The sequence below is a fragment of the Rhodamnia argentea genome, chromosome 7 (genome assembly GCF_020921035.1).
Source record: "Rhodamnia argentea isolate NSW1041297 chromosome 7, ASM2092103v1, whole genome shotgun sequence".
NCBI lineage: Eukaryota > Viridiplantae > Streptophyta > Magnoliopsida > Myrtales > Myrtaceae > Rhodamnia > Rhodamnia argentea.
In genome coordinates this window covers 15,920,391-15,937,614 of record NC_063156.1, presented here as the reverse complement: position 1 = coordinate 15,937,614, position 17,224 = coordinate 15,920,391, and the positions used below count along the sequence as shown (strand labels likewise).

Here is a 17,224-nt window from a genome sequence, read left to right as displayed (position 1 = left end):
AGCAAATAAGAAATCTAGCACGTTAGGGCTATCCTTACCACCCATATAATGCTGGAATAGAGGAAATGTTTGTAGTCTCATAGTTGTCTAGAAGATCCTGCATTCTTGGTCATTGGATGATCTCCGCCAGCCATATAATGCTGGATAGAGGAAATGTACATAGTCTAGAAATGGCTTATTCCATCTTTAGAAGTGAACGTATTTTTCTTGCATCTCATCATACATTTCTCATTTCCGGGTCAAAGACTACTTCTGCTTGGTGAGAAGATTCCTTATGGAAGAAAAGTTCATTAACATTGCCTAAAGATTTGGCATGGTTAGCCTGGAAACAGTTAGTAAAATTGGATCCAAGCCCTCTGCATGAGTGTGAGTTTAATTTTCAATTACAAGGACTTGACAAGGATATATAGCTCAAAGACGTAGAATAAAAGTATGTTTATTTGCGTAAATCTTTCGAGGGCTGTCACTGATTACGATAGATACACCAAATAAATGACCCCAAAACTAAACTTGTGTATTCTCCAATTCTTGCTTCTATAGTAATTTTGGACTCACGACCCAAGAAGTTAAGTGCATGAACCTCAGTGGATCATTCATGTATGTTAAGTAACAATTGAAGTGCTAATTGGCTGATTAGCTTGTCATCCGTAAGGAATTTTTTTCAACTCTAGGTACTGGTTGGCTGATTCAAGGAGAGGCACATCAAATTTAGTTTTATCTAGAACCAACATGATCTGTGGTCTCCCAATCCCTGCCATATTTCGGAGACCCGTTAATTTGTTACAAACTGATCTAACAAGGCTTTCTCTTTGTCTTGGCATTCACTTACCTATGGATCAGTCTCATTGTTTCATTTAAGTCCTTTTTCAATATGCAGTGGCGGGTTTGATTCAGTTTTGGAGCAAATGGTTGAAGCAATGTGCAGGCATGTCTCAGATGAGTCTCCGACTGTTAGACGCCTTTGCCTTAGAGGGCTAGTGCAGGTGTTCCCTCTTGACCAATGGACTATTTCCTGTTAAAATGATTCATGTGCATGCGAGTCTAAGAATCTGAGAAGAAGCTTGTTCACTACCCTCTGTTTCTTTTATATAGAAGTTTTACTTGTCCAGGATTTTGCAGATTCCTTCTGTCCACATCGTTCAGTACACAGCTCAGGTTCTTGGTGTAATTTTGGCTTTACTTGATGACACGGATGAATCAGTGCAATTAACTGCAGTCTCATGTTTACTAACGGTTGGTTGTGCAACTCTCTCTCTCCCTCCCTTGCGCGCCCACCCCCCCCCCTCCTCTTTCCTGAATTCAAATAAGGATATTGTACAGTGAAATATTTCCCTCCTGATTTCTGTTTTTATCCTCAGATTCTGGACTCAGCCCAAAAAGAAGCTGTGGAGCCCATTTTGCTTAATCTTTCTATGCGGCTTCGTAATCTACAGGTGCTATTGTTTATTCTTGCTCAGAAACTTCTAATAGTTCTTGTTCTTGAAGAAGCCTTAATGCATCTGTTCATATGAGTCCTAATCCAAGTAATCTTTTCCTATAATATATGAGAGGAGAAAAAAAATATAGTAAAGTGAAGTCTTTTTTAGGCATTTCATGGAGAGTATATTTTGACTTACACAAGTGGAAAATGTGTCCTCCGTTCTTCTTCTTCTATTTTTTTTTAGAGTTTATTATTTTAACATCTTTATGTAGTCTCTTCGTGCAAATATCATGTATGCCCGTTTATTATGTACTCTCTAACCACACTTTTCTGTTGGAGGTCTGTAACTTTCTTGAGGTCCTATAAATTAATACAATAAGATCTCCATTAATCATCTTTGTAATGACAATGAGTATGAGCCTTTATAAATTAGGCACTATCTGTTATTTTAAGGGATAAGTACACTACAAGTGCTATAAATTGTGTGCGATACTCACTTTAGTGCCAAAAGTTTCAAAACAATTACTTAAGTGCCAAATTTTTTAAAAAACGATCATTTATGTGCCAACTCCAATTTGCTTGCTGGAAAATCCTATGTGGCCTTTTTTTAATAATATCCGAGCTGACGTGGCTCACTAGAAGTACACCTAGACTTAAATTTAAAAATTAACTAAAAAAATTTTAAAAAATAAATTAAATAGAAGAGAAATAAGCTGAAAACTAAAAAAAAAAAGGTTGGGCTTGTTCAAGCGGCGAGGGCTTGCACAGCCCTCACCACTGCTGCCCCACCATCCCTGGCAAAGGCCAGCATGCCTCGCTAGAAGACTTGGGTGGAGCTAGTTTCCCCAGATTTGAGCTTTTCTTGGGCGAAGACAAGACCCCTTTGGTAGAATTGGAGGCTTACAAGGTCGTGCTCAGCTTCTTGAGCTTCAAGGTGGAGCTGAACTGCTTGAGCTCGGATTTATCGACAATGGTGGATGCGGGCGATGCTTTTTTGGTAGAATTTGTGGGTTTGAGAGGCTTGGTTCATGAAGGAAAGGTTCGATTTGGGTTTCATCAGCTTGGTCCGGTTTTTGGCGGAGAGAGCGGATTGAGTGAGCTTGGTTTGGTTCTTGGACTTCTCTGAGGCAGCCAGCATGGTTGGCTTGGGTTTCTTTTTGGGTATGATGATCTGGTCATCATCAGCCTCTACTTCTTGAACCTCCTTCAATCTTCTTGTCACAGCGCCCAGAAAAAAACTGCTTGCTCCAAACCTGAGACTCAGAGCTAGTGCTAGGACAGAGGAAAACGAAGGAACCCACGGAAACAACAGCAAAACAGAGGAGAAGAAGAGTGACCCTTCTACAGCTGAAGCGCACAAGTGGAGCCATTTCCGACACTTCGAGCTCTCTAGCCTGCTTGGATTGGATCTGCAATCATATACCTTTCCGGCGTCGCTGAGCGAGGTCAAGCCTCGCCGTGGCTGGGCGAGGCCTCGCTTGTGGTCGTGGTGTCTTCGGCCATCCCCCACCCTTACCGGCAGTGGTGAAGCGGCGGTGGCAAGGGCTGTGCCAGACCTTGCCTAAACAAGCACACACCCTTTTTTTTATTTTTCAGCCTATTTTTCTTCTATTTAATTTTTTAGCTTAAAAGTCTACGTGGCCAGATTTTTATAAAAAGTATGCCACGTTCGAGAAAAATTTTAGTATAAAGGCCACGTAATTAATTTGGCCAGAATTTCTCTGATTTGGCACTTAAGTGATGGTTTTGAAACTTTTGACACTAAAGTGAGCGCCGTACACAATTTATGGCACTTGTAGTGTACTTCTCCCGTTATTTTAACAATATCTATAGTATTACACAATGTTCTTGCACGGATTACGTGTAGAGGTGCTCTGGTGATTCAGACCAGGAGATCAACTGATATTGCTCCCACTCCACACCCGCACACACTACAATATGGTTATGTTAATCTACTCCTGAGTGCAGAGAAAAACAAATAGACTGCTGGAAATGAATAATTGAAGTGGGAATGGAATTACAAGAAGGAAATTGGGATTACATTGCCTCAAATAAACAAAGAAACTAGGAACTGAAAGTACACCCATGAGGGATGAAAGTTGAAACTACTGGAAAACGTGGAGAAATTGAATCTGACTGATTGTATTTATGTGATGCATCTGATGTTCCCTTTTTGTGGTCCATGAATCTGCAGATGGGACCAAGTCTGTAGTGAACCTTGCCATATTTGCCACTCCAATTTGTCCAATCTCCATAAACCGCTCTCCACATGCTTGTCACTTGTCCCCTTCTTTGTAAAGCCTAATTTTTTGTGGCCGACTATGACTCTCTTCTAAAGATCATATTTGTCAAAAAACAAACTCTTAATGGAAAACATAATTAAAATGAAAAACCTCTGTAAAAGCAAAACATAATATTCTACTAAGAAGGACAAAAGAAATTTAGTAAAATCCCAATGGAAGTAATTTTTCCAGTCTTGTCGGCTGCATCGATATCTAAAATGCCCTCTCTTTTTTGCAATCAAGGATCCGATTTTGTTTCTGCTGAGAGTGAGAAGTGAAAATTGTTTTATGGTTTTTCCTTTCTATGGTTGGTTCCATAAATGCAAGGCCCCATTGGAAATAGCACTCACAAAGGAGTTGCCTGCTTTTCCTTATCAGTCAAAAGGCTTCTGATCTTGCGAATGCCGCATGTCTCTGAATGGAAATTTGGTCGCTGACAACATTGATTGATATTGCTGTTGTGTGCAACAGATTTCCATTGATGTGAAGATGAGAGCTGATGCTTTTGCTGCATTTGGAGCTCTAAGCAACTATGCAGTTGGACCACAACGTGAGGCATTTGTCGAACAGGTTAAAATCTCAAGCTTTGTAGGTGCTTCGTATATTCTTTTAAATAATTGTGGTATATGCAGTCTCACAGTTAAGTTTATGAAGAATATCAATGTTTGGTACCTAAAGTGAAATAATGTTGGTAGCTGGAATTGATTGATTCTTAGTAACATGTGTCATACTTCGTAATTTGCATATAGATTACTAAGCGTACTTATCCTCAATTTGTATGCCTCATTGTCCGTATAGCAACTTTAAGGCTTTAAGCAACTTCAAGGCATGGACAATTAATACCTACATTAGGCTTTTATCTACAAAACTGTCATTCTATTAGTTATTGTTACTTTCATATCTAGTACAAGACGTGCGATGCACAGAAGCTAAATATGTTTCTTTTATTCTATCTAAAAAAATTAAATGTCAGGTTTGTCTGCATATATAGATTATTTGGCGTAAGTATTTTCTTCCACCCAAAACTTTTCTATTCGACATACTTCATTACTTTATGAAGATTCTTTTGTTATATGATTATATCAACCTAGGGTCATGGCTGTAGAGGGAGGGAGGGAGGCAATGCGGTGTCCCCTAACATGAGTCACTAGTCATCCATGTATTACTGTACAATGCTACAAATGATTAGTAGACTTGCAATGAGGGACGTATTACATAACACTTACTCTCTTAACATCCCCCCTGAAAGTTGGAGCACAGACATCATGCATGCCCAGCTTGTTCCTAATCCATGTGTGGGTTAGCCCGTTAGCAAGTTGTTCAGTTGTTCCAAAATGATAGTCGACCTCGATCGCATGCGAGCGCGAGAGAGAGAGAGAGAGAGAGAGAGAAGCAATGTGGTCTACCCCCAACATGAGTCACCAGCCATCTATATATTACTGTACAATGCTACATAGGATTAGTAGACTTGCAATGAGGGACGTATTTCATAACACTTATTCTCTTTACATCCCCCCTGATGTTGGAGCTTGGACATCATGCATGCCCAGGTTGTTCCTAATCCATGTAAGGGTTAGCCCATTAGCAAGTTATTCAGTTGTTCTAAAATGATAGTCAACCTCGATCAATTGATATGAAACACTTGATCTGACGTAATATGGATAGCAGCCTGATTATCACTGCACAACTTCATCGGCTGAATCACCTCGATTCCCAACCCCTTATGAATCTGATGATCCACATCTTGACAACATAGGCTGTTCTTTGACTTCCATGTAACCAGATTGCCTCCAACTGAGTCACAATAACCAGTAGTAGAGTTTCTGTCAAGAGGACATACTGCCCAATCTGCATCAGAGAAACCCGTCACCGTGGTATGTCTATCATCATGGTCCCAGTTAACTCTACCAGGTACCTTCTTTAAATATTTCAATATTTGGACAACTTCATTCCAATGAGGAAACCCGAGGAGATGACATGAACTGACTTACTACAGTAACTGGATAGGCAATGTCTGGTCTGGTGACTAGAGGATAGTTGACCTTCCCAACTGCCCGTCTATATCTGTCTTGGTGCTCGAAAAGCTCTCCATCTTCAGCTACAAATTTCACTAGGTTCCATAGGAGTATGTGCCTGTTTAGCCCCTAACACACCTGCCTCAGCTGATAAGTCCAGTACATACTTTTGTTGAGACAGAATTTTACCATGCTTGGACCTTGCTGCCTCAGTTCCAAGCTAAAACTTCAGCTTTCCTAGATCTTTGGTCTGAAAGTACTCTAGAAGAAAATGCTTCAAAGCCTCTATTCCCATAGAGTCACTGCCTGTTATCACAATATCATCCACATACACAAGAAGAAAAGGACTCCCCATCCTAGAATTCCTGAAGAAGACAGAATGTGACAAGTGAGACCAAATTTAGTAGTACTTCACTGATCTTGGCAGACCACACTCTCAGAGACTGTGTTAAGCCATATTTGTTTTTTTCAATTTGCACACAAGGCCAAACTCGCCTTGAGGGATAGACCCAGGTGGTTGCTTCATAGACACCTCTTCTTGTAAAGCACCATGCAAAAAAGCATTCTTCACGTCCAATCAATGTCCACTGATGAGTGGCTGCAAGAGAAGCAAGCAACCTGATAGATGCAAAGTTAGCAACTGGTGAAATATTATTCAGTAGTCAACACCATAAATCTGTGCGTGTCCCTTGGCTACTGAAAGCACCTACTTGCATCCAGTGGCATGTTTACCTGGAGGTAAAGAAACAATGACCAATGTCTGATTAAGTTCGAGAGCCTGCATTTCTTATTCCATTGCTTGTCTCCAACCAGGGTGACCCACTGCCTCACTAATGGTCTTAGGAATAGTATAAGAATCAAGAGAGCATATAGCTGAAGGAACTGATGTTGTTATGGACTACGTTTTACCTTGGAGAATAGCAATAGGAAGGTTTGCCATTAGGAGTCTCGGTTTCTATTTCCACGTGATCTTCCAATAATAAAATGGCTCTGTAGGGGAAGGCACTAGAGTCCTATTCTAAGTAGCACCGACGCGGACACTTAGCACGAGACACGACACGACACGACACGACACACCGACACGCTTACTTATCAAAAATAGAGAATTCCAACTTGTTGGGACACGTAATATATTAAATATATAGTTTTGTATATACATGATTAGTTATCATGTATATATAAAAATATTGGCCGTGAGTTTCTTCTTTTTCTTCCGTTAGGGATTCACGATTGGCTTTTTATTTTTGCTAGCTGGGTAGATTAATTTTGGGGTGGCTAAGTATATGACCGAAATATATGTATTTTTGATAAACTTACATTTTGACTCTTAATTTATTGAAAATGCTTAAAATTGACCACCCGCATGTCGAAATGGCGTGTTGGGATGCTGGATTCACGTGTCGCTGACATGTCTCCGGCGTGTCTAGAGATGATCACATGTCGGTCGCATGTCAAAAAGTGTCGGAGTGACATGACACGGAGGCCCTCGAAGAATGTGCGTGCTTTCTAGGTACTATTTGCCTGACCGTCTGCTATAGTTTGAGGCCTTCGTGAGTAAATTTGATGAAGGGTCGATGATGAGCTGGAGATTGAGGTGCTGGTGAAGATGAGTGAGACACCATGGGGAGTAGAGAGATAGCATAATAGAAATTCTTCATCATCAAACATATTTACTGAATCTCCTCAACCATTATATAAGGGTGATGACTCAGAAAAAGGTGACATCAGAAGACACTAGGTACTGATTCAAGTCTGGATGGAAACACCGGTACCCCTTTTGGAAGTTTGGGTACCCAACAAAGACAGTTAAGACGAATATCCCGAACAAGATGAGGGAAACCGAATGGGCATGGAGATTAAGTAAACAACTGTTGATCTGGAAATAGATTGTTATAAGGAATATCTTCATGAAGGAAAGACGAGGGCAGCCGATTAACCAAACAGCATCTTCCTAGAAATTTCTAGGCAAATTTGTGTGAAATAGTAGTGCCCTAGTCACTTCAAGCAAGTGGCGACTTTACGCTCAGCAGCTCCACTTTGTTGTGGAGTGTCAGGGCATTTTGACCGATGAATAACTCTATTTTGGCCATTTAAGTATAGAATGGAGTAGAAGAATATTCTTTCGCATTGTTATGTCGGAATATAGAAGTGTCGAATCAAGTCTTAATTTCAGCAAAAAAGGCACGAAAGGTGGAGAACAACTCGGATCTCTGCCAAGTCATGTGAGAATAATCATCCTTAATGAAACAGGATATCAATATCCCAATTCTGACCCTACGACAAGGACCCCAGACATATGAAAAAAGGCAAAAGGAGCTGAAGCTCTTTTACTAACTCTAGCTAAAACCTAAGAGAAATGATGATGCTTGGCACATGGACGTGACTGACAATCTAAGACGGACATGGACTCTAAGCTAGTACATCTTCAAACTGGAGCGAGACGGATGGCCCAAAAAGGAGAAATCAGTCAGCTTGATCGCCTTTCCTGATGATTCTGAGGATAGTTGAGTTCGTCCAGATACATCACTATTAGAAACAATAGTGATGAACCTGATTGGTGGCTTGCCATGTAATTTCCAGCAAGTGCGCTGGGTATGTCCCGTCTGACCACAGTGAAAGCAAGTAACTTTTCCCCTCCCTCTTTTCTCGAACTCCACATCCACCATGTCTGCCTCCATCATCCTGTCCTCTAACACTTCAAGTGATCTGACTCACAAAGCTGAGGTGTCACTCTGTCCGCCCCTCTAATGAGTCAATTGAACCCCGAACAACTCGTTGATGTGCTTCTGCAAGGGAGCCAATGCGAGCATCAGATAAGAACTGTGACCTTACCATGGAGAATTCATTCCTAGTCCAGATGGAAATGACATTACTGGCAATTTTCCCTTTGGTTTTTCGTTGTCTTTAAGTTGGTACAAATTGGCATCAACATAGTCCCGCCTCATACACCTTCTTAAAATCTGCATAATAATTTGACAGTGCAATCTTTTCGCTCTGGCCCATATATAGCTTGTCATGTAAGTACGACAAGTCGTGTTGTCCTGAGTACAATTCCTCTTGCTATGACCACAATGCTCTAACAGCCTTCATTTGTCTCGCAATGGCATTATTGGAGGTTCTAAGGAACCTATGATTTGACCATACAACCTAGCATCAGCCTGTATCCGTACTTGTTAAACTGCTTCTGGAGGATCTTCTGTGAGGTAAGCCTTTGTCTCCATACCTGTGATGTAACTGTTGCCATCTCGAGTAATCTGTGCCATTCAACAGAATAGAAGACAATTAGCTGGATAGGCAATTATTTCACCTAAAGATCCCATGGTGAACGAGGGGAGTAGCACATTTACTCTCTTCATAGTCATATCATTGAATAAATTATTCAGATATTATTATAAGATAAAGGAATTTGCAACTTTAACTGGATGCTTTCGAGGTAGTCACCCTGGCTTGGCCAGCCACTAGGGTTTGCTGGAAATCTCCTTTTTACTGGGGGACTGCTTGGGTTCTGTGGACCCTTTTCTTGAGTGGAATCTCCCAATTTGATTGGGTCTCAAAATCCTCTTTGAAACAGCCACTCGGATGATCAGCTTTTTATTACTCTATAAAAGAAGGAAAGAAAGAGAAAGCAAAACTGAAAAGATCAGAAGAAAAGGACAAGACATTCAGTGCAGGTTTTTTTTAGGAAACTTACTCCGATACCATGTAGAGAGAGAGAGAGAGAGAGATGTAAGTAATGCATTGTTCCCAACATGAGTCGCCAGCCAGCTGTACATCACTATACAATGCTGCAAAGGATTAGTAGACTTGCAGAGTGGGACATAAGACTAATACCACATAACACTTATTCTCTTCACAATGGCTACAAGAGATAAATTAAATCATCACAAACTAATATTATAGAAAGTGTTTGTTTCACAAAAAAATTCTTGCTGGAGGAAAATGTTTTCCCTGAAAATCATTTCCAACGAATGGCAGGTTTTCAGTTGTTTGGTGATGTACGGAAAAATCTTTTTGATATTTAGATCTTATTGTAAAATTCTCTCCACTATAATTATATTTGGTTCCTAATATAAGATACCAAGATACAAAAATCTTTATGTAAGATATTACTAATGAACAAAGTATAAATCTTAAGCTTTTTTTTTTTTATTATAAAAATAAAGCAACCTAAAAAATTACCAGCAGAAAACGCAACTACTCTCCATACTTTCTCATAATACTCACGTTAGAATGGTTCTCCATTCTGTGGGAGAGTGTGGAAAAGGAGCTTGAGAAAACGAATTCTTCTTTTTATCAATCATTTTCCTCAATTTTTACTACAGTTGTTTTCCTTGACTGTAAATTCTTTTTGTTGATTATTCACCTTTAGCGAACCAAACACAAGAAAGTTCGGAAAACCATTTAATGAAGATGTTCCATAGAAACAAGCACACTCTAAGGGTAAATCTGAACTTTCTTTTATTAATCCATCCTTCTTTCTACTCTAATGCTCTTCTGATTTCCCCATATAAAGTATGATTCCAAATTGTTCAATTGTTAGACGTGAAAATATTTGTATGACAATAACTGTTACCTTAACGTTGAATCCTTTAAGTAGTTTAGTATATTGATACTGTATTATACTTTCAACTTCCTAAAATCGTTGTATACATAAGTTAATGTTACACTTGCTCAATCATAAGCACATGAACTACTTTTTATGGCTATCCATGATGGTTTTAATAATAACTGCAACTTTTTGAATATGAGTTCGTAAATTCTACCATTTATCAATTGCATATTCATTGGTAAAATAGAATATGTAGAGTGACAATAGAAAGAACTTAAATTGATAAAACTCGCATGCGATTGACTCTTGTGGTTGAACCACACATTAGCTTTACCCCTCGTATTAATTACTACTTGGACTTGGGTTCTCATTCTATAACTTGAGGAGAAGCAATCTGTGGCAGTTTTCTTCTGCCAAGTGGCTTTTCATGTAGTAAAATGCTCAAGCAACTATTGAAGCTTTTCTTTGCTGGATGTTTTACTATCTGTGTCTAGATTTAAGGACTTGATTAATGATCTGACCATGCTGTTTTTTTTTCAAGAGTTAGTAACCTGACGTGAGATTAAGACTGAAATTGGTGCATGACAGGCAGTATATACAGCAGGCAGTCAAATAGGACTTGACATGAGCTAACAATGATTTTAATGGTAATTCTCATCTGGTGTACTAGGTACATGCTGTGCTTCCCCGCTTGGTTTTGCATTTGTATGATGACAATCATGGCATCAGACAGGCTTGTCGGGTAGTTTTCTTATCTTCTATAGTTTCAATGGAGCTATCTCAGAGAAAGTTTTTAACCTTATGTTGCTTAATTTACAGAGTACTCTGAAGCGACTTGCCCCAATATTTGAAACAGAGGGATTTTCTGTGCCATTCAATGTGCAAAACTCTAATTCTGACCACCGGTAATCACTAGAATAAAGATGCTCATCTTTGTGCAATTTTACTGAATGTGACCCAGCATAGGAGAAAAGGTTTCTGACCAACTTGTCTTCTTTCAGAAGTGACTACGAGGACTTTGTGAGAAACCTTGCAAAACAATTCACTCAACATCTTTCCTCCAGAGTCGATACATATATGGCTTCAACAATACAGGTTTGTATTGGTATATATACCTGTTGGTGTTAGAAGTACCTTAAGAAGACTCTGCCATTGTCTCCACTTGACCGATCTTAATACTAGCATATGACTGCCTGTCCCTTTGGTGCAGACTTTCTTATCCCATAATTCACTACCACATACCCTTTGATGCACTCCCAATTATGTATTTTATGCTGTATGTGATACAATTTTGCATGCATAGATGCACGTTCCATGTGCAAGCATGGATGGATCTTTGGGGCAGATGTCCATGGGCCTTCTACTGTGAGAGAAGCCCGGTCAGGAAGTTGTAGACTTTTTAGAGAAGATTTGCGCAGTTGCCCCACCCCCCTTAAACTACTTTCTTACTTGTAATTTTGGGATCTTCTTTGTTTTTCTCTATTTCTCAATCATATTCTCTTTTTAACTGTGAGTATATTTATTATGGTACAGCCTAAGGCAACTCATTTACATCTGCCTCTATATTCTCCTATAGAAGGGTTTATCCCTTTTGGTCTCCACTTTTATTTACATCAAAATTCAAGTAAGATGCCTAGCGGTAACTTTTGATTGGGTGAAATTGTAAAACCATCGAGAATAAGAAACCACCACTAGCTTTTCAAATTCAAAAGCTATATATTAACTTAAATAAATATGAAAACTACTTGAATCTACCTATAAAATACGTGTGGCGCACTATGTGCACATTGGTTCTACATTCCTTAATGGTTTTCTAGTACGACAATAATATTTACCTTAGATTTATTATTTTGGTGAAATAAGTTCCAATTTTTTTAATGCCATATAATAATCTAGGTTAATGTAGCATAAATATATTCAAGGAACAAAATTAACATGATTGAACTAGCATGAATTCTTGGTGCCCCCACCTTCATATTTCTGGATTCATCCCTAGCGCAGGTGCCTTAGTAGTTGTACATGTAGACAAATACATTCAGGTGCACTCAAGTATGTATGACATGCTTCCCAATCTCGGGGAAGCACAATTAATTAAGTTTTTTGCTTGCTGATGCTGCAGGCTTTTGATGCACCTTGGCCTATTATACAGGCAAATGCTATTTATTTTGCTTGCAGCCTTCTGTCACTTTCAGATGATCAGCACATTTTAACAGTATATTATACTCAGGTGATCATTCAATTTCAACCATTAGAATGTCAAGCAGAAAGGAACCTGCATTAACAACGTTGTTATCTTGTTCTAGGTGTTTTCAATGTTGGTGGGAAAGATGAGTCGGTCTTCAGAAGCTGTTGTTAGAGCAACATGCTTCTCGGCACTGGGATTGTTACTAAAATCTGCTAATTCACCATCATGGAGAGAAGTTCGACTAGATCGGGTTGATTCAATCCGGAGGGGTCATGGTTCAGAGTCTCCGAGGAAGTAAGCGAGAAGGCAAAACTTACTAGTGCATACAGCACCCCAATTCCCAAATTTGGACATCACTAGTTAAAGTTGCTTAATCGCTGCCCACCAAACTTGAAAGAGTTAAGAGTACTGGGGATCACTGATTACCCAACCTCTGCTGAGTGAAGCATTTTGGACAGTTTTAGAAGCCAATAGATGGTTGAGGAATGAAGCCTGTGCAGTTGCCCCTCCTTGTAATTTAGTAGAGCAGCTACTGTAAAGCATGTAATTGAACTATACTTTTCCTTTTCTGTGTCAGCTCCATAATTCCTGTTGGTTTAGGCTATTTAGGTTGGTAGTTTGTATCTGTTTGTACCAACAATGCCCTTAGAATGTGAGGTTAATCGGTCCAAGGATGATTTTCCAACTCGATTGACATGAATGACGTGTATCATAAATGGCAACTTTCACCATAATTGTATCTGCCAGCATATAGGACAGTTCTGTTCGTGTCTAGCTTCAACGTGGGAAGACAGGATAGTTTTGACGTCATATCTACGTCTTTGTTGTTAGGCCAATTTGTACGTACATGGAGAACAACTTGATTAAGGACTTACAATACGCAATTTTCCGCTTAATTGTTTGACTGAAATTTTCTGTTCGTGTTTCGTGTAGAATGAAAGGGATGGCATTTCTCATCTCAAGGAGGCGTGTTCGTTCCTTCAGGAGCTCAATTGGGAATTTCATTCGAAATGCCTCTCCATTATAATGAGTTACCTCAAACGTGTGAATGGAAAAGAGAAATTAGGAGGCTATTTCAGCATCTGAAAAAACAAATTAAGACACCTGTTCAGCAGATATGCTTCTGCATAATGATTGGACGAGAACTTCTCCTGTTTCGTTCCCTGATTTGGCTGTCTTAGCTCATTACCTAAGAGATCCAAATACTCTGATCGAGCATAACTTGCTACATAACCGCTCGCGCAAGAAAGCTGGGATGCTCAGGAAGCCAATCATGGCCATCAATGTAGGAAATGTCGAGGAAGAGGCCAGCTTCTGATGGTTTTAACTGCTTCCCGTATTCGACTCTCATTGTATAGTTCGCTCCAGGTCCCCAGCAGTCATATTCCCCAAAGAACACCGTCCTGCAACGACAGTTTGTTACTCAAAATTATTGCACAAAGAAGTGGAAGTTCTCTGATGCACTAGTTTTAACCCCCTCTTTCCTTATGAATTGTGAACTCGTAGCACAACTGAAATCGCACTAGTAAATTGTACTAAGGCAGGTTTATTCTAGATCAGGGCAGAGAACTAAAAATAAGGTGAAAATAGTGTTGCGCAGATTCGAAGAAAAAGGGAGGATCAAACCACGGACTCATCTCTAGAGGGGTCTCTCCAGTCGTTCCATCCCTCGGGGTCAACAATGTCCGACATGTAAGTCTTTGAGAACACGACGGTCGCATACGCACCCCACGCCCGGCCCAGCCACACTCTGCCGCTCCCTCCGATCCTACAATTCACGAATGAAAACCCGGTATGCTCACTTGCTGAGTCCCTCCCGTTAGCTGTGATGGCTCCACTAATCCCCCCCGACACGTCCTTTGCAATCGAGTTAATGGTGCATCCCTGCCATAGATTCGAGTATTGGTACATCATAGGAAAATTGGCTAATCTGCGGTTAACAATGCAAGAGAATGTTCATTTTGGGGACAGGAATTAACTGTACTGAATGTGATTGGGAGAAATAATTCCTCAACCTATATTATTATTATTCATAATATGAAAAGCTTTCGTTGGTTAACACGCACGATGCAATTGTTCATGTAAGCTTCTTCTTGTTCTACCTCGTAAAGAGATCTAGCATTCCCGAAGATGAAGTCGATGGATCCCTCGATGAAACAATCCCCAAAATAATGTCTTCCCGAGTCGTCATGAAGCGTGTCTTGAGCTCCATAAAATCCGCACCCAAAAAACGCAGCCTCATCCCCCGCTATTCTTAGTGCAACGGCCTGCCCTCCTAAATCACCCGGCGACGGCGATGGAGCTGTATTCTTCAATTTCAAGAAACCAATTCCCATGCAAGAAACAAACGAAATTGAGAAAGCGATCGAGTTAAAGGATGAACAGGTATGTCAGTGGTATATTAGCTCTTCAAAGTGGAATAAGATCATTAGCATTATCAGGTCCAGTGATATGTCGAGTGGGAACTACCTGAAAACTGATGTTGTAAGCTGTGAAGTTGGGAGCGAATACGGTCACTGAAGAACTGTAGATTGTGCCACCAGTAGAATTGGCTGTGTCGTTCCAGGCAATGGCTGTGTTGAGATAACCCTGACCTTCAAATATTATGTTTGTCTTGCTAGCATTCACCACCACCTTTTCCCTGCAACCAGAGACATATCTATACATGATCGGGCACGGTCTTATAGGTTTAACCTGCCTTCATAGAAGCTCCTCAGTACTATTATTATTATTATTTTTTAACTACCTAAAGTCCCTAAAAGTGATTATGTTACAAGACTGTCGCGGATCGTCCTGTAACTATTAAATTAGGAAAGTCTGAGTGCATGTTCATTGACAGAAGGATGGCCGGCTAATCGTGTTGTGCTAAACCATGAGTTAATAGACAATAAACCGAGGAGTTCTGATAGACAGTGACCTGTAAATACCGGAATCCAGTAAAATGAGTGTCCTGGAGGGACTAAAGTCAGGAACAGCGTCCACTGCCCTCTGCACGCTGCTGAAATTCGCGCAGCCCTTCAAGTCGACCGTGAATACAAGTCCTACTCGATAACCGTTTATGATCTTGGACTTCCATAAACTCCCATCGCACTTGACCGGCGTTGTGAGATGATGATTATGGTGTCTTGGCATAATCAGGGAGGTGACGACAGAGAGAATCGCTTCCACATGAAATTCAAATCCAATTCGACTGGCGATAGCAATAGGATGGAGGTCGGGAGCCAGGACAGATGAACGCGGGGTGGGAGCATAGAGGAACGAGAAGAGAGCAATGGCGAAAGCGGAGAGCCAAAAGAAGGTTGCTCTGCTTCTCATGGTTGTGGGAGATTTAGTCGCATGTTAAAGCAAACTTGTGTTGGCTTTTTATTTGATCATGAGTTGGGCTAGAAATGTGTTTATTTATGAGGAAACTTGGTGTGAACAAGGAAGAAGAGTTTCAAGTGATGGTTCACTTGGGAGGTAAGCAACAGACGAGTGCTTCATCTGTGATGTCTGTGCGGGTACTGATGATTACATCCAGCGTTGCTTTAACAGTAAATTAGCTCGTCAGGTTGTTATGAAACATTGAAAATCAGAACATGCAACATTCATGTGTGTGCGTGTGTGAGAGAGAGGAAGGGTGGTAATGACACTTGTGGGGGAATAGAGGAGTGGCAGGTGGAAATGGAAAGGTAGCCACTGACATGACAATCTAATAGTATTGTCATTATTTTTGGCCTTACGATATTCTAATTAATGAGTACTTTATGCAAAACATGCGGTGATGGTGTATAGATTTATGATCAGAAATAACCGACAGTACTGTCAAACCGTCATAGAAGCGTTCTTCAAATGAAAAATACATGTTGATTCAAATATTCTAGAGTCTAGATTAAGATCTTGGGGCCGTTTATTTGAATGAAAGTGTTTTCCGAACTTTCACCTGTTTGGTTCGTCGAAAATGACTTAGTCAACGGAAAACACTTTCCGATTAACGGAAAATTTATGCATAAAATTAAGAAAGTGAATTCCTAAATCTAAAGAGCTGAAAACACATTCTGGAATTGCTCATCTCGAATTTTTCAATTTCTATTTTTTTAATATTTCATATTTTCTATTTTTTATTTATATTTCTATTTTATTCTGATTTTTTTTGGTAAGGTAAATTTTTTTTATTCTGATTTTATTTATTTATTTTTTTTTTGGTAAGGAATTTTATTTTTTATTTATTCTATTTTTTATTCTTTTTCTTTTTCTTTTTTATTTTTACCTACACCGGCTCACTAGATCCCAGCAAGCCCGACCTCGTCTATTTTTCCCATCGGCCGGTCATGATTGAGTACGTTGGAATGGAGGAAGAAGGAAGAAAGAAACGAAAAATATAAAATATAAAACATAATTTAAAACTAATAGAAATGTTTTCTGGTGATTGGATCTCATTTGAAAATCATTTCAATCTCATCAATTCATCTAAAAAAAATGAATATTTGATAATTTTATATTTCTTTTATTTCTTTATTTTATTTTTTTCTGTCCTTCCTCCACTATAGTCGGCCGGTGACGGCCACCGATGAACTCGATCTTGCTAGCTGACCGGTGTAAGGAAAAGAAAAAATTTTAAAAAGAAAAAAGAAAAAAATAAATTAAAATAAATATAAACTATAAAATATTAAAAAACTAAAAATTAAAAAATTAAGATGATCAATTTTGAAAAGTGTTTTCACATCTTTAGATTTAGGAATTCACTTTCTTAATTTTGTGCATGGATATTCTGTTAAACAAAAAGTGTTTTTA

At 39.5% G+C, this 17,224-nt stretch overlaps 2 protein-coding genes across 7 annotated transcripts in view; one reads left to right on the top strand and one right to left on the bottom strand.

Moving 5' to 3' along the window:
- Window positions 1–13,357, top strand: part of LOC115748670 (protein SHOOT GRAVITROPISM 6) — a 43,913-nt gene extending 30,556 nt beyond the window's left edge. For 3 of the 6 annotated variants that reach the window (XM_048281690.1, XM_030685233.2, XM_030685236.2), the window contains 9 exons: window positions 878–983; window positions 1,120–1,233; window positions 1,359–1,433; window positions 4,174–4,272; window positions 10,937–11,008; window positions 11,086–11,171; window positions 11,268–11,361; window positions 12,386–12,493; window positions 12,570–13,357. In XM_048281690.1, the coding sequence (XP_048137647.1) occupies window positions 878–983; window positions 1,120–1,233; window positions 1,359–1,433; window positions 4,174–4,272; window positions 10,937–11,008; window positions 11,086–11,171; window positions 11,268–11,361; window positions 12,386–12,493; window positions 12,570–12,749 (934 nt within the window). In that variant the 3' untranslated portion in view covers window positions 12,750–13,357. Of the gene's footprint in view, window positions 1–877; window positions 984–1,119; window positions 1,234–1,358; window positions 1,434–4,173; window positions 4,273–10,854; window positions 11,009–11,085; window positions 11,172–11,267; window positions 11,362–12,385; window positions 12,494–12,569 lie in introns of those variants that run through there. The other 3 variants (XM_030685234.2, XM_030685237.2, XR_004016241.2) reach the window with 3 other exon arrangements.
- Window positions 13,358–13,468: 111 nt separating this feature from the next.
- LOC115748671 (probable pectinesterase 15) lies at window positions 13,469–15,851 on the bottom strand. The gene is made up of 5 exons (XM_030685238.2): window positions 15,369–15,851; window positions 14,921–15,092; window positions 14,554–14,760; window positions 14,085–14,335; window positions 13,469–13,854 (listed from the first exon to the last, which is right to left on the bottom strand). Exons 1-5 carry the CDS (start codon window positions 15,764–15,766, stop codon window positions 13,677–13,679), a joined length of 1,206 nt encoding a protein of 401 aa, XP_030541098.1. The 5' UTR covers window positions 15,767–15,851; the 3' UTR covers window positions 13,469–13,676.
- Between the last annotated feature and the right edge of the window lie 1,373 nt (window positions 15,852–17,224).